Raw genomic sequence first — 26,860 nt, 5'->3', positions numbered from 1 at the left:
TTCCCCTCACTTTTCCTTAGTATTTCAATCCAAACATTGTAAATCATTAAGTATGAATCTGACTGCAATCAAAAGTCATTTATATACTCTGATTATCTCTTTAACAGAAACAAGATTTGGGAAGGTTAGAAATCATCATAATTAAATGTGATATTCTCCATGTAAACAGGCAGGGATTAAGTATGCAAATATATAAAATAAAAGTAAAAATCAAATCTTACTTTTCCACCAATTAAAGGGAGGACATGCATCTTTCCAGTCTGGCTTTCTTTTACCGATGAGACAATTAGGCATGTTCCACAAAGGATAGCTTGACGTCTTGTCCATCTGTTGACTGGCAAATGTATTTTCCCTTTTCGAACATTGTACATTCCTGAGAGCTGAATCCGTTCGGAGCTGCCAGTGCTGTGGGGCTTTCCTGAAATGGAAACAAAAGCATCCACTTAATCTCAGAAAATCGTTGCCTCTCTCACTCAAGCCATCCTGAGACTTTATCAATAAATTCTTAAGGCATGGGTCACACTGAGACAAATGAAACACAGGTTCAGAACCGTGCAAGCAGGTAATGGAGTATCAGCTTTAGTACGGGTATCTTTCACGGGTAGAAGTATATGACCAGTTGCTACCACAGAGCAGGTGACTGCCTTGCAGTACATGAAATAATCCACAATAGTCACAGAAGTACCCATCAGTGGTACCAGCCTTCTGTCCCGGACCTGGAATCATTCACCCTCAAGAGTAAGAAACCATGGTTACTGCTGAGTTCAAAGCTCAAAACCGCAAAAGGAGGAGGCACTGCGTGCTCACTCACACCTCTGCACTTCCATTTCTCTTCCTGCCATCCTTAAGGTCGCGATTTGAATAGCTTCAGTAGCTGCCCAAAGAATACAGTTCCTGCTCCCTTTCCAGCCCACCCTGTTCGGTCCAAACCCCAGAGCAGAGGCAGTACCCAATGTAAGCCACAATGTGAACAGATGAAATCTCTCAAAGACCCTGCTTCAGACTGAGTAGAGCTTCAGAAACAGCGAAGTACTTCTGCCCGTATTACAATGAATTCACTATAACGCAGATTATTAGCAAGACTAACAATTACACCAAATTTGTTAAACGATTGTTCATCTCTAAGTGGCTCAGATTCTACTAATCTATTAATAATATTCTGCTCTACAGAAACCGTCATTAACGAGGGCAACACAAAGACAAGCACCTCTCTCGTCTTTGTTCTGACAGGAACGAGCCCTGAACAACCCAGCCCAGAACCAATTCATCCAAATATACTAACAGAGACAAAAAGCAATCATGCTCAAGTTAAACCAGTCGAGATTTCTGCATGAACACCAGTGCTAGGGAAACTCTGGAAGGGAGTTCCCCTGGATGAAGGAGCAAAGGCTACGATAACTTCAGGTAGCTTCCTCATCACGAGGCAAGACAAATCATTCATTTTCCTACACTAATATTTAAACAAATTTCTTCAGCAGTCAATGAACTAGTAACTGGTTGGGTCCCCAGAAAAGCAGGGAGCTGATCCCATTTTCTAACCCCAATATTTCACAACAATTTGTCTCAATCCTTCAGGTGCAGATGGACGACACCTACCACGCGGCCTGCCCACCGTAGTTCTCTCGCCCTCGCGTACCCCGCGCCAACTCTTGCCCTTATCTTTAAAAGCAGCCTTCCTGAATCTTCCTGCCAGATTAATGAGCCAAGACTTGGCATAGTTAGCCTCAAGCCTTGCTCTGCTCTAATAAACACTAGCATTGAGGCTACCAATGCCTGCCAGTTTGGATCTGCAGGAACGTTACTGCTGCTTGAGGCTAAGAGACAAACTTCAGCGCTCACAGGGTATTGGCAAAAATAGGTGCCCCAAGAAAGCAGGAATTTCACTGCCAAACAAATTCATATCCAACAACAGAAGCTGCAGATAAACACTCCTCTCATGCCCAGCAGAACAGAAGGAATAGAGAATACCCGTTCCTTACACAGCCACAGGACTGATAGGGAACACGAGTGAGTGGAATAGAGCAGCTCAGCCTTAATGAAACACAGGAGCCCTATCAAACTCTGTACGTGGAATAGGAAAAGTGTGGTTGCTGAAGTAGCTGATTATTTATCTAGTCTGTGCAGAACAATGGACTTCATACCACAAAGCATTGATTAAACAATCAGACAAAAACCCACACAATCGAATCTCTGTAATGGAGTAAAATGTGCCTGGTATGTATATAAAGTATGGTTGTATATTAAACAGCTATCTCCCAGGTTATCTCCCAGGGCCTGTTTCTGGCTACCTGCTCCCTAACTTCCTTGGAAAAGCACAACCCGTTGCTGACGAAAATCTTTAGGATGGCAAAGCGCAATTCTCCCTCATAAATTTAGCTAAATTAGTTCATTTAGCAATGTGTATTTTATTACAGCCAAACGCAACCTCACCCACCTAGGGAGAAACAGTAATTCACACTTAATAGGGGCAGACCTAGGTCCTGGAAAATACCAACCCTCAGAAGTTCTTTGGGATTATGGTGGATAACAAAGAGCGTGAGATCCCACTGTAGCGCTGCAGCCAAGAGCCTTGGCATGAAATGTGAAAACATTCAGAAGCAATAGAGAATTAATGTTACCCTGCATGATGTACTGGCAGAATGACTGCTGCAATACCATACCAGGCACCCGCACTTCACAGCGAGTGCAGAAAAATGAGCAAATCTTCACAAAAGCTAGAGGAAAGTAGTCAGGAACCTAAAAGACCTGCTTCCTCGGACCAGACTAAACAATTCACTTTCCTGGACTAGCTCCATGAAGTTAGGTACAGCTGGACCTGTAAAACTACCCAGTAATCTCTAAATGGAAGTTCTTCAAACTTCAGGTAAATTCACAGAGGTCATAAATTGCAAGCCACAGTAAGAATTAGCATCATTAGTAAATGTGTACTAGAAAAACAAGAACAGAGCTGTCACTTTAAATCTTCATGCTAGGTATGAACTGTACTTTCTCTCAAGCCTCAGATTTGATGGAAAAATTACCAGGGTAAAATTCTTCAGCTATTCCTGCAGAATTTTTTTATTATTATTATTTAAAAACAAAACAAACAAAAAAAACCTTCAAATTGCAAGGATTTAAGGCACTTTTTCCAAGCAAGTACTGCCCCTTGCTACATGAAAGCTAAAAGATTCCCGATGAGAACATACAAAACTAAAATATTGAGCTTACTTTATAAAAGCAAAAGGTTTCTCTTCCTATTCTTCTCTATACCACTACAAAACTTGCTAAGTCTACATTTAACATTGGATCACATTGTTGCCTAACACACAATCTGCTCACATATCAGTTTTCTTCCTGTTAAAGGGTTGTAATTGAGATTTTATAGTATCAAAATATTTTATCATGGAAAAAAAAAAAAAAGCCTACAAAAACTGACAACTTATTTCAATTGTAATTAAAGGTCCCTAAACCCACTAAAGCATTGCATATTATTCAGAGCAAAGGCTGTTTGACAAGAAGCTACCTTGTCTACCGAAAGCTTCCCTAAACAGAATGCAGTGTTAAAGAGATCAGAAATTTGGTGACAGAAAACCATAAAGGCAAGCAAAGCTGAAACGACACTAAGTTAGGAAGCTACTGCCACAACAGGAGAGAGATGTGACTTGAGAAGTATGCAGAGTGATCCTAATACTCACTGCTCCTCACTTCACTAAGGAGAGCAACCAGTGGCAGTCTCATGCTGCCCCACAGCACAGCTCCTGCAAGAAAGTGCATCACTGACACTGAGGGAGCAGGAAGAAAAAGAAGAGTAAACATTCCCTACGTATTTTACAACCCAGAAAATAATCAAAGGAAAAGGCATCAGCAATTGGTACAAATGACCTTTTCCTTGAACATTTACAAGGGATGGGACCATCAGAATTTCATCTGAATGCCTTCAGACAAAGGACTGAAGAGCACAAGTTATGCCATAACTGGAGTGCCACCGCCAAAAATCAATTACCGAAGTAACCTACCAGTGCTGATGAAAATACTGTTTTCAGTAAAAGGATCAGCAGTTCTGAAATTACCTTCCTCAATCTGTCTCGCAGACCTCCCACTTGAGATTCAGAAGATAGTGAGGTTCATATTCAGATTTTTCTTCAGTTTTAACTATACCCAGAGGGAGCAGATAAGTTTTCAGTGCGGCCTGTGATATTGCATTGGAGCTGACAGTTGTGCAGATAAAAAAGGTAACGATGATCCTTTGTGACTTGAAACACAAATTCAAACCCTGCCAAAAACTTGAAGATAATTATTCTTGCCTCGATCAGAGTGGAGGCAAATATGCCAGAACATCTAGAAGACTTGCATACCAGAAAATGTTTTTCAAATGCTAAGCTCAACCAGAACAGTTCAAGTGTTTTAGCAAGAAACCATAAAAAGATTGTTTTTCATTCTTGTCAGGACTCCAAGACTACAGCAACTCCTAAGCACACCCACAACAGGACTTTTGTTCTGCACAAGGCATTAGAGGAGATGCCTCAAGGAATTACGAACAGACCACTCATTTGGCTATCTTGACATTCATGGTTGAATTCCTCTCGGTTTTAGTTTGTCCAAAGTCCTGGAGGGAAGCTAGTAGTATTTAGAACAAGGACAGAAAAAAGCAAGGAGTTTGACTGAAACGGCAGGACTGCTGTCTAGAACCACGAGCCATTCACAGGAAGCACGTATGGGACACCAGCCGCCCTCCCGTGATCTTACAACACCAAGTCCTTGCCACGAGCAGCGTGAGGAAGCTACGGGTGCGTAACATACTGGACGCCTGCCTAGTGCAAAGCCTTCAAACCCACTAATGCCCACACCCACTTGCTTTGGATGCTGGAGTAAAGCTCTTCATCCTAGCAATGGAAGGCATATGGAATACATTACCATCAGAAGTTATAAAATACCAGCTCATTATGGGACATAAGTATCTGGAAGAGAAAGCTCTCTTGAAGCTATACGGCTGATTAAGTTGCAAGTACTTATTATTCCACCCTGTTTGAAAAGTATAGCCAATAAAGTCTGCCTCTAAAGAACTATTTAAGACATTACCAAAATAAGAGCGGGGAGAAGTGTTGACATAAGGAACGTGTTCACTTCTGTGCAGTGGGTTTTATTTTAATTGCTAATACTGGCCTGACAGAACGACAGCTAACAGCTCTGGGGCCGTGACTGGAGGGACCGCCCTCAGGCATGAACGGCAGCGCCTCTGGTTGTTCAACAGCAACCATGTCCGAGCCCAAGGCATTTCACGAGTGACCCAAGGACTTGGTCTGAGCACCTAATCTGGGGATGTCCTTTTTCAGCTACAGATGGGTGAGCGACAGAGGTCGTCGCTCTCATCTGCACACTGCCAGGCCCTTGGCCCGAGGCCAGCGTTGTATCAACCCTACCGCATCAGCTGCTCGCCGTAAGCTGCCCCTAAGCCCTTTTCAAGCAAACCCGGGTGCTTTCATTTCTTGTTTCCCTCTGACCAAGAGGCCGCGGGGACAGCTCAGGGCAAGCAGCTCAGCGTGGAGAGGAGAGGAACAGCATGCGGGGGCCAGGCCCGCAACATGGCCGCTGCTGCCAGAGAGGAGATCTAATTAAGCCCACCTACGGCTTTCACCAAGCGGTTTCAGAAATAAGATAACTTCCCACACGGACGCTTTATGAACATCAGGACTCGTGCACGCTGGAGATGAGGAAAAAGCTGAAGATCAGCAGTCAGATTGAAGAGAAAAGCTGGCTTGTTTCCTGGCCAAGCTGTCAAAAATCATCAGAGCAGGCGGGTGCCTTGGTCCCTAGCGGCAGCAGCACCTCAGGCATGCCTCTGATGGGAAATGGGGGAGACACAACATCATGGTCAGGTAGCCAATGCACTCATCCTGATGAGCTATAAGCACAAATTGGCCCCCATTAACACACTGAAAGACCTCAGGTGTCTTCATCCACCTTTGTGAGACCCGAACAGGAAGAGTTGGTGCCGAGCCCTTACTACCAGATCCTGATGCACAGTTCTGCTTTTGCCCAAAACCTTTCACTGAGCACAGAGAATGCTATAGCTTGCAGTGGTTTTGAAGCTTTTCAGTCATTTAAGGCTCCTTCCCCCTGCTCTGAAGTCAAAATAAGCACAGCACAGATGACTTCAGGCAAGGCCCCAACGCAACGAGATGTGTAAAAATAAAGCAGCAAGTTGGACTGAAAAAGGGAGGAGAGCAAAGGAAGCACACAAACATGAGTAAAAAAAATCCTGAAACTACTGCACTGCTGTCATTTTTATTTCAACCTTATGAAGAAAGAAAGCCTACTTACAGTTGTATGTGCTTATTAGAAGTGTTTTTCCTTGGTGAAGGTACCACACATGATTTAAGAACAAAGGTACAAAATTAGCAAGTTTTACATCTAACTAAGACCGAAGATTCATCTAGCACTCTCTACCAGCAATCAACAGAGGATGTTTTTGAAAAGATAACAGACCAATATATAAAGAAAAATTTTACATAACAAACCATTCCGAAAAGGTGGACTTCCATTTTTGCACTCCAATCTGCTTAGACTCTTATGAATTCCTACAAGAGTTAACACGCAGCTGTTGACTCATTCTGTATTGCTCCTTGGAACAGAGACTCGGATACCATCGTGTTGTTTTTATGGGCACGTAACTATTACCATAGATGCCGTTCATTACACTCATTTTACTGCTCTTTGTATTAGTAGGGAGCTGGAGGAAGCTCCGAAGTGGTTGTGTTTCTTTTAGAAATTAGCAGTTCAAGTTGTCACACCTGAAGACACAGCAATTGAATTTTATTGAACTGCCTTAACTCAGCTTTTTCTTCAAACAAACATTCGCTATGAGACAAAACAGAGTAAAAGACAGACAAGCCTCCAGTTTTTGTGAAGCATATTCCCACTTTCCAGGAAAATCATCCTTAAGGAGAGGCATCATCTCTATGACATGAGGCAATAAAACAGTTACTAGTTTTATAGCAATAATCTTGCCTTCCTTTTAAATTAAACACTCTCTGGAGGAAAGGTTTGTATGAATTTCATAATGCAGAAAATATCCCTCTTCTTTCCCCACCGAGAGTTCAATTTTTGTTCATTCGATCATTCCCTGCATCTTGTTCTTACAAGACTCACCACCTCCACACAAGGGGCCTGAAAACACGGCATCAACACTTGGAAAGATACTGCAGGCAAAATTTAACAGCATTTCTATCAGGTGTTGCATATTTATCAGTGGAAAATGGTTGCACTAGTGTCAAAAGCTAAACATCAAATTGCATAAGCCAAACTCTTTGGAAGAAAAAACAAAAAAGAACAGTGAATCAGCAGAACTCACTTAAGATTCATGGTTAAACTTGCACAGTTTCTGTGCTGGGACAACTTAATAAAGGCAACAGGCTATAAAGTAGGAGGTGCAATAGTGAATAGGATGCTGCTTGCAATTCAAAGCAAGCAATCATGGTGGAAGTTCATCTGGATTACTGCTTAGAGGCAGCAGGCCCCAAGTATTGGGCTCCAACTGTTAGTTACCATAACAAGTGAACTGCAGATCTAGCTGCTCCAATGTATTTTGAGAACTCATATCAGCTAAGGATAGCACGTGTAAGCAAAACCCAAAAAACACATCCCAAAAACGTATTTGTAACTCACACGTCCTTTATCTCTTCCTCCCATTTTTTCCTACAGAGCACTCTTCTGGTTGAAAAATGGGTCCTTCACATTCAAACTCGCAGCCCAAAGCACTTGCAACTCCTCACTTAGAAATTTAAGCAAGTTACACGAAGACAGGCAGAACTGTTTGAGAAAAATAAGTGTTCTTGATATCCTCACTTTCACCTGCATAAGAAACTCAGCGGTGTGCAAGTTGAATTCTACTGTTATGCCCAAATATTTGTTTGAAGAAAGCTCCTAAAGGGGAGAAGAGGCTCCTAACCTTCAGCAGTAAAACTCAGTATCAACTCCTTTCGGAAACAACCATAACCCCACCTCTGCAGGAAAAAATAATTGCAGTATCACGAGGAAAAGGAATCATCAAGAGAAAAAATAAGTCATCTTCTTTCTCTTGTACTTTAACAGGATTATAAGAAGTTACAGTATTAGTCTTGAAGCTTCCTGTACCATCTAAAACAACTTTCTCACCTTGAGCTTCAGATTCACTTAAGGAAGATGCTGAAGAAGTTCCTTACTGAGATCTACCAAATTTCCTTGCTTAAAAGTAAATTTTAAACAGAGTACGTCTAATATTGAGAAGACGGTATGCCATTATCTGATCACATCTCAAATATATTTCGTAAGAATATTTTAGTGGCATTTCACACTCTCTCTTACTAAGATGGAAATCCAACTTTGAACCATTTTACCATTATATGCACTAAAATTAACGAAGTGAAAATTGAAGAGATAAGGTGAGAAAGTTATGCTTTACAAATATGCCAGTCGTGCTACAACTTGCAAAAGAGCACATACACCTTCAGCAGGATAGGACCCAATGATCGCTCAACTGATCTTTCTTTCCCCTTTCTCCCCCAGCTCAGTCACCACAAAGCACAGCTGAACAGAAAGCTGGAAATGCATATTTATTTTTGTGAAGTCATGCAAAATTGACTTCTACTTATCACACTCCCAACACACAATAAAGCCACAAGCACAGTAAAATCCCTGGCATCCCGAAGGATATTTATCCCATCTAATGCAATTGCTGTACTGGCAAAAGCTCTGAGCTAACCAACTGTTTTAGGCAAAGCTGGAGTCTTGGTGGAATTCAAGAACAAAATTGCTCGGATGACTCCACTGAAGTTAACAGCAGCTTTCAGGTTTTATCAGCGTTAGATGCTCAACATGAAGTGCAGCAATGTAAGCTCAAAATAACTACTTGAACACACACTCCTCTGAGAAGGAACAATGACAGCCCCTGGCAGAAGTTCATCTGTATGCCTTAATACTATGACAGAAAGAAAGAAATCTGTGCTCTTTAGCAGCAAAACTCCCCATGATCCTGTACCTACCTGCCGCGTCCTGAGGCTGGAAGGCATCAATAGTTAAATGTTTAAAAAACAAAACAAATTCGGAGGAACAAACACTTTGTGCACACTAGATCAAGAAATGTTTCATATGAACTTCATGTATAACACAAATGCTTTCTGCCAACGTATTGTAGACTAAAAATGTCATCCACCTCAAAATCATTAAACCATTTTTGTGCATTAAATGTATTCAGGTTGTAAGTACAGCAATTTTTCTCTTTGCTTTTTCATCAGAAGGAACCAAATCTGGTATTCTACAACGTATCTAAAAGCATATGGTAATCTACATTCCCATACAGGTAAAACATTTTAAGTATGACGTTTCCTACAATAGACTACTGTACTAGCGTTATTGTGTAGATCAAAATCTAAATGTAAGTTTTATTACAGGACCCAGCTGATAAGCAGCTCATGTCAAAACAATTCTGCACAGTGTTACAAAGCTATTACTCGCATGGCTCAATTAGGTCTAGCACAAAAATCACAATTTTGACATGCAACAAGACTTAAAGATGTTACACGCTGCCTGGTAAAGCCCCTTCAAAATTTAGGGCTGCAAAGAGAAGGTCAGAAGACTGGATTTAAAGTTGTTAACATCTACAAGCATTACCTAATAAATCAAAAAAATGAAACAAGTAGATTAAAAGAGTGACTACTTCAAGTTACAGAAAGAAAAAAAAACAAAACCCAGTAAAAACAGCATGAGCACATTAATCAGAGAGAGTATCTGTCAGTGTTAAAAACTAAACATTTCAAATTCAGCCTCACTAACACAGGATTCCCATGCTATGACCAGGAGGAATTCTGGCTGGGCAATGACCCTATCGACCGATCTTGTTCTAACCTATATTGTTTTATCCCATAAGCCAGTCTGCTCAACTTGCTGTATAAACTTAGTTGGCACATTTTGTATCTACACCTTGGCTTCTCCCCATATAACAGTAGCCAATATTTGTGCGCGCATGCACGCATTTTTTTGTAGTATGTTTTTAAAAACTTTTTTTTTTTTTTTAATTAGCACATTTAAGAGCCTTTTCGGTTGGCAGCTTTAATTTCAGTAAATGGGATGGAGCACACCTTCAGCCAAAAGCAGGACCTGCAGCAAGGCGCGTATATCCCCCTTCCCTCCTACGACTGACTCCACAGCTAGAGATGGCTCCTACTAGGGGCTGTACCAGCCCCTCCTTTCCACTTAACCACAAGAGCAGCTTCAAAGAATCGTGCAAGAAGTCTAGATGATGGAAATGCTGAGAGAGGATCAACAGATACCCTCAGAAAGCTTCACAACCTTGATTTCTGCCTGCTCAGAGCTGAAAAGGTGTTTTTCTTGATGAAGAACCTGCACCTGTTGATTCTCTCCCAATCAATTTGTCAATTCAAGTGTTTGTTTTTAATTTACACAAAAAAAGATTGGATTATGTCAACATACATTAAATTTCTATGTAAATGTATGAAAATATGGACCAATAAAAGGCACCTTAAATAAAAGCCCTGCACTTCAGTGCACATTTCTGAGGAAAGGAAAAAAAAAAAAAAAAAGAAAGGAGAGCTGATTTTCTAAAGCACTAAAACAAGGAAACAGTGGGGAGTGGAAGAAACATGAAAGGGAACATTTTTCTCAATGCCTTTCTACCCTTGGAAACAGAGGCAGAAAGATTTATCACATGCCCACAGATATCAGGTTTGACACTTTCTTCTCTTTTCTTCCACAGAGACTAGAAGTAACTGGATAGCATATGGGAATTGTCTAGGAGTGCACGTCATACGTTTTTATTACAAAAGGCAGGAAAAAAAAACAGAAGAGATTAGCTTTTTCCATTCCTTCTTGAAATTAAAATCAACTATCACACATCTGAGTCATCCCAAACCCATCACTTTTCTGTCCACAGCACTCCAAGGGTCTGTGAAAGGACAATCACAAGTGCTACCTAATAAGGCTGACTACACAGGGATTCTTGTTTCATGTTACACCCCTCTGTTAAAAAAAAAGAAAAAAAAAAGTTGAAAATTTCCACACTCACAGCAAGAGAAGAAAAAGCCTGTGCCTGGGTCTAGTTTTACAATTCTGATTTAGAGCTCCTGAAGCCACTTTTAAGTCAGGAAGTTACCTAAGATAAATCACAGCAAGTTCAAAATACCGCTTTGACAGGAAAGTGAGTGTGCTAAAAACAACCCCAGGAACTTAAAAAGTCAGAGCATGACTTTAACTCTGGCTCATGGTAATTTTAGGCAGCAATCCCGAAGTGCTTCCCATAAGTACTCTGCACAACACTTGCAGGATCAATTTGAAGCTGGGGCCACTTGTCTAAGCTTCCTCCTCTCGGTGAAAACGCCATCACCCACGAGTATGAAGTGTCCATTGACATACCTGAGAAACCCATCCTGCATGTTGAGCACCTTCTTCACTGGCATTTGAATCCGAGACTTTTCAACACCAAGAGCAGACCAGCTGGACAACGTTCAGCATGATACAGAGCACAAGTCAGGCTGTTTGTGCATATTGATTGCGGGCAGACCGTAATATTTCATTTTTCTGTCTCAGAAATGAATGCTTTCTGTACCAGTGGAAAAAATATTGTGGCTGAAGAGACACTGTACTTAAATTGTTTACCCAAAAAGCAGAGCAACTTGAACTCTTCCAACCCCCATCCATGCCTAATATTGGCATCTAACCACCACCCACTCCTCACTTCCCAAAAAATTCCCCCCCCCAAAAAAAGTACAGCATTTTAAGTTCAACATATTTTAATCTTATTAAATCTGTATTGAAGCCTCCACCCTGTAATCAAGGAAAAAAAACCTAAAATATGCAAGATCTTATTTAAGCAGGCTCTCTATTTTGATCCACCCACTCTGACAGCCCGATTGTCTTCTTAGTGTTTGGGTTCTTACAAAGTAACAGATTATATCGCATTTATTTTTCTGATAGTCGTATTTCATAAGTTACTTCGATGTAGGGGAATGCAAATGGCCCGGATTTTACAGACGTCCTAATGGCCATGGATCAGAATCCTCTGCTGTAGCACTGGATACGGCGATACAATATAAAGGCATCCTTTAAAGATCACTGCTAGAGCTGATCCCTCTAAAACATGTATGAAGATCATTGTCAGGAAAAAAAAAAAAAAAAACACACAGGAAAAGTTCACGAGGCCATCTCATTCACAGACATACGCAGGATGAAGTTTTAAAAGCATTTGGACATATCTGGAAAATAATCCAAAATACTATCTTTTTGATTTCTCTGCCTAGTCCCTCTCTTTTGAGGCAGAGCTGAGACTCCTGAAGAGGTCAAGGATATATTATGCTAGCGAGCTGTTTTTTTTTTATTATTATTAATTTAAATCCTATGGATTGTCAGTGCTTTACTTTCATTTATAATACTAGAGAAACAAAAAATCTGTTCAGCGAAATTTATTATTGGGGCAAAACAATCATTAAAATTGATTGCAACTGAACTATTTACTTTGCACAAGGGAATTGGTACAAAATGCCAAGCATGTTGCCAATCTCTAAATTGATGCTAATCTATTTTACTTCAGATCAGTAATAACATCTTGATAATTTATTTATTTATTTATTTAAATGTAAGGTGTTGCCAGCTGAACTGAGTTAATAGATGACCTAATTGATTTTCAGGTACCTAAGGTAGCAAAAGATTTCCTGGAGCTGTTCACATTTGGCTATGGAAAGGAGACTTGAGCTGAAACATGACAAAATTATTCAATTGAATGCTTTTACTAGAAATATTACGAGACTAAAAAAGCAATCAGATTTGTTTTTCCTGCATTTCATCGTTATTCTGGATACGCACAAATGTAAAAATGAAGGATATGTGCTTGAAAGCAGCTCCCCCTCAATCTTAAGCAAAAACGAGCAAGAGAAAAACAGATCATTCACGCTGGCTAGCATACTACATGCGAAGGCATACACGGACAGAGGTTGCACACCAAGAAAGGACACTGCAAGAAGAGGAATCACACAAAACTTCTTTTACCAGCAGCAGCTGAACTTCAGCCTGCTCCTCCACTCTTACGAGGAGGCTGATGAAGCTCACAGCACGGACACAGGGAACCCGGTAAGTCCCCAGAGCAGCCCCATTACTCTGCCCACACAAGAAGCTCACAAGGATCAATTGGTGCTGGCAAACACATCTCACGGCACTGGGAGCGGTTCAAGTTTGCTAAATCCCCCCCCAGCTCCCTGCCAGTGCCAGTTCCCCAAAGAAAATGGGGAACAGCTGCTCAGGCAGCTACTGCTGCCCAAATAACCAAATCTGTTCTCTGTTATAACTGGGCTGGGAGCAGCTGCTGTCATCTTCACGTGCACTTGTCTGTGCCTGCGTGGGGAGAAGGATGAGGCCCCAACAGCATGCTTTCTCTGCTTCAAGGAGGGGGTTCGTGATGCTGCCACCAGCTGAAGCATCTTCTATGAGAAGCTGGGGAGCCCCATGCTCAGTGACACAAGAAAAAGGCAACTATGAACATGAACTCTTGCTTTCAACTTCAAGGGACACCAGCTTTGGCTTTTCTGTCCAATCCAGATGACAAAAGGCTTAAAAACATCCATGCACCACTGGAAGGTCTGCAAAGATCTAGCAGGAAATACAGCAGGAGGGAGAGCTGCCCCTCCACGGAAGAAGGGCGAAACACTTCCCGATTGCCCCAGTTTGTCTTGCTCAAATTCTGACTCACAAATCTGAGTTTCTGTCCTGGCCTCCTGCTGGTTTTTGAAGCAAAGCAAGCCAATGACCTGGAATGTAATTAAGGGAAAGGAACTGTGTAGTGTACCTCATCCAATTTGCATTTTGCATACTAAATCATAGCATAAAAAGCTGTTTAGACATACTTCGTCTTGCTGCTCCACTGAACTATTTGTCATGAGAATTGCTAAGATAGTGGGAAAATCCACGAGGTGAGTTTAAAAACATTTTGGTTCACATTTACTTTAATTATTTTTCTTTTTTTCCCTATAAAAGCAGACACTTGTCTTGACTGTTTTCAAATAGAGAGGCTTTGAGCGAGCACTGTAACTGAAATTACCCATTTATACAACTCAGCACTTGAACAAAAATCTTTCGCACAAGTTTCTTAGCCTCTGTTCTCAGGGAGAATGAAACCTTCTTCCTATCATTATGGTTAGTTAATACTTTTATTTTCCTCCCATAAACACTTTCACTGTTCCTCTGTCTCAGGTTTTGTTAGCTACAGGGACGATTTCACTCTTGTCTCCAGAAGCTGACTACAGCAGTCACTCGTGGTTTTTCCAAGGATGAAATGCACCAACCCAAGTCCTGTTAGTAAAGCTTATCACAAAGCCCAGGATCACCATTACTTAACATGGCCGAGGTTGTTTTCCTGAAGCTACTGCAAAATTATGAAAAATGATGCAAAACACGTTATGAATATTAGGCCACTGCTCAGTCAGGAACCTAGAGTGCTGTAATTGTCATCACAAGACAAAAAGGAAGCAGAAATATTCAGCAAAGCTTTGGAAAAAGTGCTAACATCTGTAAGATACCTCTGAACAGATACAGCTAGTATATTTTAACACTGGAAAGCACACCACAAGCCAACCAGAACTTGCTAAGGAGATAAAACCAACCACTTCTCCAAAAAAGTGGGCATTGTCTGAACTTTTGACTTAGATTTCACTTAGACTTGGAGATTTCAGCTCCAGGGAGGTGATGAGTTAGAAGCTGTCATGAGGTTTTGTCTGACTGAATCATGAGGCAGTTAGAGTCCAAGGACTTCAGAGTTTCAAAACCATCTGACCATCTTTGGAAAGCAAACTCATCGATCCGCCAGCACCTGATCATTAGAGCAAACAACTAGCTTTTACTGGATTAACTTCTTTGCTTCTTAATCAAGCCGCTTTATTCTTCTTCCAGGTCTAAACTGAAAGAGATATTGGTCTTCTCAACTCAATTTGAAACAGCCCAATTTACATAACTTAGTCATTTTAAAATAAGAACATAGACCACTTCTACTCAAAAAAAAAACCCCACCTATATATTTTTTTGTTTAATCCCAGAAGCAGTTACTTCGTAACAGGCACGAAGGTACTCCTTTCCCAAGGCTCCTGAAGCTAATGCAAAAAAGGCATTCTGAATCCATAGGTGGTATCAAGTTTTCACCACAGAGGATTCAATGCATGGAAAATAAATTCTCAGGTTCCCTTGCTAAAGTTTGCTTGTGGAGAGCATGGCAATGATCTGAACGCACTGTGCTAGGCCTCAGGATACTGGATTGAAATGCAAACTTCTATCCCCAGCTTTTCTTGCCTTCTAGATTTTATACTTTATTCATCATTTCAGGAAAAAAGAAATCCACAGTCAAAATGGCTTTTAAAACTTTCTACACAAGCTGCAAGTAGAGCAGCTGTGTTCATCCAACTCTCATCAGAAGAAAACCTGTTTGGGAGCAAAGGAAATAAAGTTCAACTCACAGTCAGACTTTCTTCAAAATCTATTTGCAAACTTAATAGTCCTAACTAGGAACTGTCACAGTGATAACCTCAGCACAGTAGCTGAGGATTACTCTTACGTTTCCTGGAAATAGTTGCAACAGATAGTTTCCCCATGACTAAGTATCTTCCCAGAGATGGATCAGAGTCGTAACTCTTTCATAAAGGAAGTCTGCTGAAAGATAAAAATGTTACAAGCAGCAGTTTTAAGGACAGATTTGGCCAAAAGATTGCAATAATGGAAAAAAGTGAATTCTGGGAGTGTCCTTTCAAAGCACAGGACTCCTTATCAAGCCACCTTCAGCTTTACCTACACAACTCTGACGCAAATAATATTCTTGTTGAGTACAGCCAAATCCACAATATTTGGTGCTCTCTCCTAACTTTCTCCTTATGCTTAAAAAGAGTAATGCTCCAAGAAAACAAAATGGAAACAAAAACACTTAAGATTATTTCTCCTACACGTATCACTGATAGATAAGAGATGCTACCAAGTACAGGACTTACATAGCTTCTTGCTGCAGATGTACCCCTGGCAAAAGTAAAATAAGGGACATACCAGACAGGAAAAATTGGGAACGCTGCAGGCTCCTTTGCTGCTGCATGCTTCCACCTAACCAGGAAAAATCAGCCCCCATCCAGTATGTTGTCTTGTTACGAGGCTTCAGTTTCAAGAGGAATAAAAAGCACCAGGACCACTCTTACTGACAAGAGAAAACTTCAGTTCATTAAAATTCTGTAGGTATGACTGATGCCCATACTTCTGTGCTACGTTAACTGGTTTATTGTCTCCTCTACTGAGTCAGCCAGCACTCAGAGCACATCAGAAGTGACATGTTACAGTAGACACACGAACAGCACTACACCAATCCGTGGAAGAAAAAGTGGATTCAGTCTAAGCATTACTCAGTCTTTTATGTTACGTATTCTACTAAAGGAGTAGCACCAGGAGTACAGACACAAAAGGTTAAAAAAAGGCTGAATTCACAAAACAGAAAAATACCCAGCCACTGGGTTCCACAGCATGGGACTAACACAGATGTTCCTAGAGCCTGTGAAAAAGCAAGCGCACTAAAACTTAGGGCTTTTAATTTATTGTTTCTTTATTAGCTTAAGGGTAAATTATCACAAACCTAAATAATTTCAGGTGAAAGGTGCCAAACTTTCTCTATGTGGCCATTAGCAGTTTTATCTATCCCCAAATACACCTCCTGCATCACCATGCATCCCCTGTGCTATCCTCCCTCTCTTCTGTATCCACAGATGATCATCCAAATAGCATTTTCCAGCCTGCAATTATAATCAACTTCGGATGATTTCCCCCCCAGTTGTTTTTTTTTTTTTTTTTTTTTTTTTAATTATTTTTTAATGCATTGCCCCAAGACTTGACATCCCACTGCCATGAAACAAAAATAGTACTCTTTTGAAGAGAGCCCAGCCACTTGTTCTGATAAAAGAGATTATCATCCCAACACAAAGGTTGTTGTTTCTAACCGAGTTACTCAAGCATCCTGCAATAAGCCATTCAGGAGTTCATCGTTACTTGTCCAAATAGATTAGTCATATTAGTGCTGAAGCAATGGCATTATGTAAAAGGCTGCTTCTCTCTGATGTGCTTCATTAGTTCCAAATCATATTCACAAAATACAACACGCTACTTCAGCATGTCTGTGGCAATCTGCTAAAAACAATTTATTTTACCACTGTCCATGATATACGAACATATGGGTGGCCAAAGCATAGCCCACGGGTGCCAGGCTGATACAAATGCCTGCTCCTTTAGAGCACGAAAGGTGCAGAGCCCACGGAAACCAGGAGTTGCAGTTCTCACCACTTGTCCTCAGTTTTCGTGGTTCTGCACAGAGGGGTATAGCCCACAGACAGGCAGAGGCAGCAACAATGTGCTGCTCCATTTTCTAGAAATTGTGGGTCATTTATATCTGCTGATGAAACTGAGCAATTCTCCAGTGGACTGAATTTAGATATTTATTCAACCTGACAGAATCAAGCTATTTAACAATGGGAGGAGAGCAGGGATAAAATAATGGGACTAGGATGTTATTAAGTAGAGAAGAGGTAGAACAAATACTGACATACCCCATTGTCCGTCTCAAACACACATTATTGAAGTCAGCCTTTGGAAACCAGGACAAGTGACGTGAATCATGAAAAAGGGCTTTCAAATATATACTGTCTGGTCTTTTGTTTGGATTTGAAGAAAGCAAGCAGCTTCCCTTAGCTGGCAAGTACATTCTCAGAGCTCTTCTGTTAAGAAGCATTTCAATTTACCTATTCGAGATGGAAAGTTTTCCACAAAAAACAAGCAACAAGTTAGCCTCTGGACTTGTTTCCTGTGAGAAACCAAACAGGTTATGATGTGCAGTCAGTACGTCGCAGTATGTAGGCCACACAATGTTTTCCCAACAAGTCTTTAAATTAAAATGTGGTATTGCTTATAGGGTGACAGTGCCATATTTGGGATCCTAACCCTGGGTCCCATCGCTCAGTATATATATTACACCATAAGCAAACTGTCTCTGTGGTTGGTTCCCCACCTGATATATGAAGAGGAAAACCTGCTCTTGCAACCAGTTAAGAAAATGTCTGGCTGCGGGCCAAACCACGCTGCCAAATGTAACCGAGTCATTCCTGTCCTTGCCCATTTGTGAAGCAAACAGTATTTTTGAAGTCACTAAGATTTCTGATTCATAATCCTGTGAACCTACCTGTCACGAGCTGTGTGGCAGCCTCGCTGCCAATGCCTCCTGACCTGCCAGCCCTGCACGCTGGCTCACTCACGCTGCTCCCCAAGGAGACTCAAAGACTACTTGTGCCCCAAGCCCGGCCTAAACCCCCTTACCTGCCTACATGCATTTTTCAACACCGTTTATCACTTTAAGAGTTTCTCATACATGTACTGATGCATACTGTGGCACAAAGGCTTCGAAGTTATCACGTCGGTTTGTACCTGAGGAGGAACACATGCTGTTTATCAGAAAACTCCCTCAAGCCTACTGCACAGGCATCATCCCCGTCAAGGCCGTGATACTTTTTTGGTCGATGCAATAAAATACACACAGGACTCAGCACTGCCAGTAAAGACTTGCTTTCCCTAACAAATCCCTGCTGACTCCAAAGGAGTTCCTCTCATGTGCCAGTGCTCAAGAATGAAATTCCTCCCACTTCAGTTTTTTACCAGAGAAAGCAAATGCTGTTCAGAAGGTAAGGCTAGCAAACAGTTAACATTAAATGACATTTTGGAACAAAGGAGTGCTCTTCCAGGGGGCTCAGGTCAGCCCCTTGAAGCACTAAGCACTGCTCCCACCATTATTACCCACACAACAGGACTAGAGCTGCCTACGTGTGCAAGTCAAGACCTCTAAAACCTTTGAAGTAAGGTTCTACCCCCACTAACTCTACGCAACATCCCAGGGGTTCTCTTTAAAAAGAACCAAACCTATAAGACACAAGACATGCAGTTTCAGGAATCCCCTTCCTGTGATACTAAAAACCAAAAATAAGGCTCTATATTCAGTGTTTATTCTTTCTTTTTAGGATTAAGAATTTGGGAAGAAAACACTTAGCATCAGAAGTTGGTGGACGGTGATTCAAGACTAGATGACTTATTTTGTTTCGTAACTTGAAGAAGTTTTTGATGCTTCCATTAAAGCACGAGACTCTCCAGTTTAAATGCAGCCTCTGTCAATTCAGTAACTTCAGCCAGGATGTCACAAATAAAGCAAAAAAAAAAAAAAAAAAAACCAACCTACTCCAAAGCCCCAAAACACACTATTTTACTGTATTTTTAATTAGTAAAAGAGACAGACATACACCAGACAAGCATCTCAAATAGCGACTCTCTGAGCAGCCTGGCCTATTTCTGGCTTGCTCCTCCTTTTGGTACGCTCTATTCTCGTAAGCGCGTGAAACTATTTTCCACATGCCTCAGGACACAGCCCAGCACCTGGAATACAAACGCTGCGTCAGATCACGTGGTGCCAAGACAAAAGTAGTAATATTGCACCAGAATTAAATCACAGTGCAATAGACCTTTCATAAACATGATCTCTTCCTCCTGTTTGCTTTTTCTGTTTTCTTGGCATTAACAGGAATTCCCAGGATCTGCCACCTTGGTGTAACTTTCCATGCCCTTGTTAGGGCTCGATGATGCTATAGGTAGATCTATTATAAGAACATTGCTTCAGATTTACAAGCGCTGGTCAAGTTTCTCCGTACATGGTTTACACGAGCTTTGTTTTGCTTCTAAACCCCATATCCCTCAGTACAGCCCAAGTTTTGCTGCTTGAGATCGTGCTGCCACTGTCCCACAGATCACCAGGAGGGCACAAAGCCCTTAAGCATGAAGGAGACAGCAATCCGCCACCATGTGCAACAGGAGATGCATGCCACGATGAGAGAAGTGGCACTCACAACAGGTAACAACACCCACATGATTTCAGCTACCAGAAAAGCATACGGATCAAGACCTATTTGTAGACTCTACCCTGTGTGGCATACTGATGCGTTATCTTGTTCCTCAAGCATATGGAAGTAGATATTAAACTGCTACAAGAAGGTGAGAAAATGAGAAGTCACCTGCTTTGAAATAAAGTTCTCCTCAAGATTGATTGCCTACGTTTTTTTGCAAAATCTACACAAAAAGAATTAAACAGAGCCAGAAGGCCTAAAGTCATGTTGCACATACTTATTTTTTGACCAAGAATCACTAGGAACAGCTCCTACATCTTACTTGCACACTTCCTTTTCAACTTGCTCTAGAAATACCATTTAAAGACAGAAGCATTGAATCAAACAACTCCATGCTTAGATGAAAGATGCCTTTACTTCAGACCAGACTCCACAGTACACCTTGTGGTTTTGAGGAACAGAGAGTAAATCTGTCACTTAGAGACAGATAAGCCTGTCTTCTGAAGGGCCCTGACACTGACAAACTTCAGCAGCTAAGAACACAGCTCAGATAAGATTTCTCTTCCAAAGTATGGTACCTCAAAGATGTGCATGAAATTTGAGCATGAAATATGCTTGCAACAGCACCTCAAAGTGGCTGTATTACAGAGGAAAAAACTTTTCTGTACCAAAAACAGCCTATATGTAGCTCTCTCTTACGCCTGAGTTTAGGAATCGTGTAAGAGCATGGTCTCAACATTTGGAGCATGTTATTTTATTAAGAATTAGGAAAATAAAGCTATTTTAATTCCAACTCAAAAATAGATTTATTCAGTAAAACACAAGAAAACAAAGAATCACCTGCAAGTTTACGTGCTCCAATACCTTTACCTATAGTTTCCTGGAGGTAAAGTTCCTCTGTAACATCCGCAAACCATCATTTTGTCCCTAAGTACCTACATGCTGTTAAGCCAGAAAAGCAGTAGCAAGTCACAGCCCTAACTGAAAATTCCTATTACTATGCTGGCAACTTCAAAACGGTGATCAACTTCACCACCTTAACAGGGAAAAAAGACAAAAGCTGCTGATGTTCAGTATTTTCAGAGCCAACTCAATTGGCTTCAGCAAACTGGTCACAACAAAAATAGCTGATCCCCTCTGCAGCAGAGGAAGATGAGTTAGAAGCAGAGAAGTGACAACGTGACTCCCACACTTGAGTTAACATCTCCTGCAGCCAGAGCCAACGAGAATAGGAAGGCATACAATCCTTATTTACACCCCACCTGAACGCTACAAATCAGGAAACAGACTACACTGAAGCAAATACAATAAAAATTTTGCCAAGCTTGGGTTGCTGCTGTCCATCTACCTTGACTTTGGAATCCTCCCTCAATGACTCAGGTATTTCCTACCAGCTACAGCTTAACTTGAACATCGGGCTTGATGTCAAAGGGAAAGAATACAGCTTTCACAGATGGAAAAAGGCAGATTGTTTTCACATGACCTAAAATCCCGCAAGTCCCATAGCCTGTTGTTTCCTTTCTAGAGCCTAAAATCCCACAGAAAAACTCCATGACCAGAGGACATCTTGAAGATATTTCATCTCATAGATTTTTAAGGCTTTGTTATTAAAGCACCATTAATTGTTGATTAAATTAACATTATTATAAATATATAATCATATATATTGACACATTTATATGTATATATTGCAATATGATATATATATTATGTTAAAATATATTTATGTTAATATATAGTTTATATTATGCAAAATATATATTGCTGTAAATTAACAATTAAATGGCATCGGCATTACTCGGAGGCATACATCAGGAATAACAGTACCAGTGAGACATGCTTCATGTACAAGGTGAGAAAGTTGATATATTTATGAACAAGTATCAAAGTCTCAGGAGATTTAACAAGGGTTAGCCAAATCACAAGGGAGGAGAAGAAAAAATATATATATACACTTTTCCTGAATTTTAGTTCATCAGTGGCTTCAGAACGATGGGTAAAATAACTGCAATGCCGTGTTCTTTGTCTAAAGGAAAAAAAATTTCTGCCTTGTCACATGAATTGCAAACCTAACAAAAATACAGTAAATGGCTACAGGATAAAGAAGTAAACTATAAATAAGACATTTATTACTCCAAATGCCAAGCAAAAAAAAAAAAAGTCATGCCAACAGATAGCATTAAGCAGTTGCTCTCCTTTGGTACTTGCAACTGCTAAACATTTTCAAGTCTCTCAAAAAAATACAAAGTACTACTTTTGGCACTCTGCACGGGCCTTGGGTTTGCCCATTTAATTTCCAAGGGCTGATCAACTTTACTCAAGTCTCACTTCTAGTTAGAACCAAAATAAATCCTAAACGCTTAGGATTTATAGCGACAGTTCTCTACACCCATATAACAGCTTGCAGGGTGAGCAACAATACCATCTCCCTTGAACTGAAAGTCATTTTCACTAAGGGAGGGAGGGAAGGAATTAAAAAAAAAAAACCTCTGTGTCTGATAATGAATTACTAATTTAGCAGCCTTTTTTTTTTTTTTTTTAAACAGTACAGTCATCCTAATTCATCTTCCTATATAAGGAAGAAGTTATTTTAGAATTGACATGCTCTTAACACTTCTGACAACTATTTTTTTGAAGCAGTCAACTAATATTTTAAGTAGTTTCACTTTAATGCAACGTATAGGAAAGCCACTCTTCTTCTGCTAGCAGGGATGAGCATTTGGTATGTTCAGCTTCAGCTATAGCAGACAGAACAGAAAATATGCCAGCAACTCAATACTTTTAATATTCAAAGAAAGAACTATGTTTATGCTGTTGCATGTATTTGGTAGTCTGGGTTGTTCTATCCTTGCTACAGGGCTGTTTTGTCAACAACAATGAAGCATTACATTAATCTTCTAGTAGTATTTTAACAGTCAAACATGCAAGCTAGGTCTCTGTAGAGCATCATCAACAATGTTAACATGAGTTTTGGAAATTGCCGCAGTCACTTGTCTTTATGCCCAGGCAAACAGTCACGTGGGCTCTGCAGAGAGGTGACTTGGTGTCTGGCACTCTCTTCCACGCAAGCACTTCTGTTTCACCACAGGGTTGCCATCTCCCAGACTCACCTCTGAAACACTTGCCCCATCCCTTCCTGTCCCAAAGGACTGCAAGCAGTAGTTTCACTCCCTACTACGTACAACCATCTTATGTTGCACACTGCCCATGCACCCTGAATACATGTGCAAGCACTCCTTTTATGTTCCTCCTCAGACCATGGTTTCTTTTAACACACCTTGTGCCCACTTCAGCAATACAATTGTCTTAAGGTATTCTCATCCCTTCCACTCCCATTTCTGCAGTTTATTTCTACCGTGTTCCTTTCCCTGACATCCAGTCACAACAGCACTCATTTGTGGGAATGTGCTGTTGGCCAGACCACGCAATCACCCTGCTGTAAAACAGCATTTTCTATTGAAAATTTTCAATAGAATCCTTTAAAATCCAACACTTTGCTCATCTCCTTCCCACCTTGTAATGTCCATGCTTGAAGTTAGCAGGTAACTTCTCCCACATGTAAAAATTCAGATACAAAGCAACAGGTCATGTGGTAAACATACGAACAGACTACTTTTGAGCTAAACCCCCAAACAAACCATAATTGCCACACAAGGACTTTCATTCCACCCTTCCCACTGTACAAAATTATAACGTTAAAATCAGGCTGCTGAAGTGATGGTAATGTGCGGTTTTGAGTGGCAACGCTAGGAAAAGATGCAGGAGAGGCTTAACTGGGCATGCAGCAGGAAAAAAACAGGGCGAGAAATTCTATAGGTACGTGCTATTAGTCACACATCCACATGTCAGCATCCAAAGCTGCTTTCCACCATTGAAATAAAATCAGAAAGATCTGGGAACAAGCTCACACAAAAGGTAAAGAGTAACAACCAGTTGAATGCAGAATACCCAAACCACGTGGGCTACATCTGAATCTCTCCCATGGCAAAACACTGCCTAGGACATGTATAAAGCACACACTGATCTCCAAACTACAGCTAGGGAAACTCCCAAGCACTTCCACAGAAGACACTTGAGATTAAGATGACTCATCTATACAAGAGGATCACAAAACCTAAGCGACGCAGTGTCTCAAAAAGGAAGAAATCAGCCACAGTTCTTCATTACCCTGTAGGCTGCATTTATTTGAGAAAACTTGTTCAAAAAGATGTTTGCCTATGAAACACAGCATCACTGAACGCACGGGCATGAAACCGGCCTGGTGCACTGCAGGCCTCAGCTCCAGCACTGCTTCCCTCCTCGGCCTCTGGATCCCTCTCCCCAGATTGCCACCTCCCCAGCCAATATGCTGCCCCACAGCTTGCCCATTAAAGCATCTGTCAACGCATGCTCTGAGGTAAAAAGGTTGCTGAGCCGAGGCCTCTGCGATGAAAACAGTGATATACAGAGTTGCACCACATGGAAGTGCCGAAAGGAGCCCATGGCCTGCTTTGCCAGTGCTCGGAGGGCTCCCTGCCCAGAGGCTTAGTGCCCTGATGAGTGCTGGGCCTGAGCTGTGTTAATTGACTAGCAAAAAAAACAACAACAGCTATGTAAGTCACTGAAAAGCAAGGCTGTGAAACTTCAACGTAACAGTTCACTGTCTTCAACAGGTAGCTCAGGGTAGCTGGACACCCACTTGGCCCCCTCAGGCAAGTATGAGATGTTTAAACTTCAGTTTATATTCTCAGATACTTCAGAAACTTCGTATTTTCGTATTGTCGATGTAAAAATGATATCAAGGGCAAAGTACTGTCCACGTAAGAATGATATAAAGGGCAGAGTTGCAGATACACACCCACCACAGCAAAGTGCATCCTGACGTGGGTACTTTTATGGTCCTATAAACAGACACATTGCATCCCACGTGCAGGGCCATGGGTGGCACCTCCACGCTGCCTTACACATTGGTTTCTGTTCTAGATTTGCTTCAAGCTGGCTTTCGTTTTGAGTATCTTGCAAAGAGTTTAGAGCTCACTGGTCTCAGTTCAGAAATTGATACGGTAGAAAAGCAGCTGATTTCATGTACCAGCCCCCAAAATGGCTGATACCTTGCACTATAGTATCAGTGTTGGTTTCTTTGTTTGTTCTTGTCTTTTTGTTTTTATTTAAGTCACTTAGAAGCAAACTGTACAGTCTGCAATTGTGTTTAGCTACCTACCATCGGTTCTAGCTCCAGGCTCCACAAAAGAATAGTGGCAAGTTTGTTACACGTGCTTGAGTGCCCTCTGCACAGTCTGAAGATGCATTAAGCCAGAAAAAGTGAAGGGGGCGGGGGAAGGGTGTGATACTGTCTGTCCTTTGATAAGGGAAGAAGAAAGTCTAAAAAACACAGCAAAAATACTAAATTCCTTATTGTTCTTGTAGCCTCAAAACGGTTTTTCTTAATATCAACTGAGTGGCTAGGTGGTAAGAGTTGTCATGGAAATTAAGCACTGATGATACCTTGATGACTTCCTCCACTGGTATACTCACCTTACTTTATTCACTGTTCTGGGTGAATCAGTTTACAGAAGCTTTATAAAGAGATGCCTGTCGTGGTTCCGCTCGAGTGGGCAGCCGAGCTCCACCACAGCCGCTCTCTCACTCCCCCTCCTCAAAGAGGAACAGGGAGAAAATATGTGAAAAGGGCTCAAGGGTTGAGATAAGGACGAGAAAATCACTCAGTAATTATTGTAACGGGCAAAACAGACTCAGCATAAGGAGATAGTAAGATTTATTGCCTATTACTAACAAGCGAGAGAAGTGAGAAAACAAAGGAAAAAGCAAACCAAAAGCACCTTCCCCCCCATCCACCCTCTTCCACCTCCTCCCCCCAGAGCGGCGCAGGTGCCTTGAAATCCAACCAAAGGATTGGATAATTTCGTTGTCAAATTGCTGGGATTATGAGAAAAAGCTACCAATGAATTCAGATAAAATTCTGAAATGCCCAACCCAACGACATGGTGTCTAACAAAAATTTAACGCCAATATCAAGAGAAAAGCTAGGCTTTCATTTATTCTAGCAAGGCTCAAGCATGTAACTCCCTTCCCCCAAGAGTCAAAATTCTTAAAATATCACTTCTCAATTTGCAATTTGTTGTTTGTGCCCCTAGGCTGCTCACTCTCAAACCGCTTTCCAGCTTTAGAATTAATTTGAAAAGCCAGATGGAACAGCCACAGCTCCCTAGTGGTATATCCCATTCTTAGGGAAGTTTGGGGGCTTAATTTCTTATTGTAATTTAGCCTAGTACAAGCAGAACAACATAGCAGACTGCTTTACTGTCACACTCACTCTTGGGCCAATTATGCTCCTGTAACTCCTCCTTCCAAGGGGCTCAGGCTTATCTACAGGAAGCAGGCTGAAGAAGAGCAGAAAAACTGTACCAGGATTAGTGTTTTCTCTGCCAGAGGCTTGGGTACCCGTAACACGCAGAAGGCCGACAGCAATGACTTCGAGGCTCTTTCTACCCTGCAGCAAAACTGCCTGAGCAGAGCCACAGCACGCTCCTATGCTGCGAGATGGAGCTGAACCTGAATTGGTACTCCCACTGCAGACATCTCCAAAATGCATACATCTCCAAAAACCCTCTTATCTGACTAGACGTTTGTTTGCTACCCACATGCCTTGCCCTGCCTTCCCCCCCTCAACCTAAGGTACAAGCATGAGAAATAAAAGGAAGCCACAGCACTCTGAGATTCATTGCTTTTTAATTAAGACCCTCTGCCTATCCTTGGCGCTGCTGCCTATAGCACGTTTTGGACAACTGCAAGGGGACTTTTTTTGAAATTGCCTCTTTCCTTCTATAGACCAACCAGGTACTTCTCAGTCATTTCACAGCTGGAGATATTTAATTATCTCATTGTACTTACACTAAAATCGTTCCACAAGGTAACTTTAAAACTGGACTCAATTCCTCTTTAGAGACTAA

General features: G+C 41.3%; 1 protein-coding gene across 1 annotated transcript in view; it reads right to left on the bottom strand.

Moving 5' to 3' along the window:
- PHLPP1 (PH domain and leucine rich repeat protein phosphatase 1) overlaps positions 1-26,860 on the bottom strand; it is a gene marked incomplete at its 5' end in the record, with an annotated part of 128,678 nt that overhangs the window by 58,781 nt on the left and 43,037 nt on the right. The window contains one exon of the mRNA XM_032182045.1: positions 222-418. Within this exon, the coding sequence (XP_032037936.1) occupies positions 222-418 (197 nt within the window). The remainder of the gene's footprint in view (positions 1-221; positions 419-26,860) is intronic.

Source organism: Aythya fuligula, chromosome 2, assembly GCF_009819795.1.
Source record: "Aythya fuligula isolate bAytFul2 chromosome 2, bAytFul2.pri, whole genome shotgun sequence".
Taxonomy (NCBI): domain Eukaryota; kingdom Metazoa; phylum Chordata; class Aves; order Anseriformes; family Anatidae; genus Aythya; species Aythya fuligula.
This window is presented reverse-complemented; position numbering and strand designations above follow the sequence as displayed.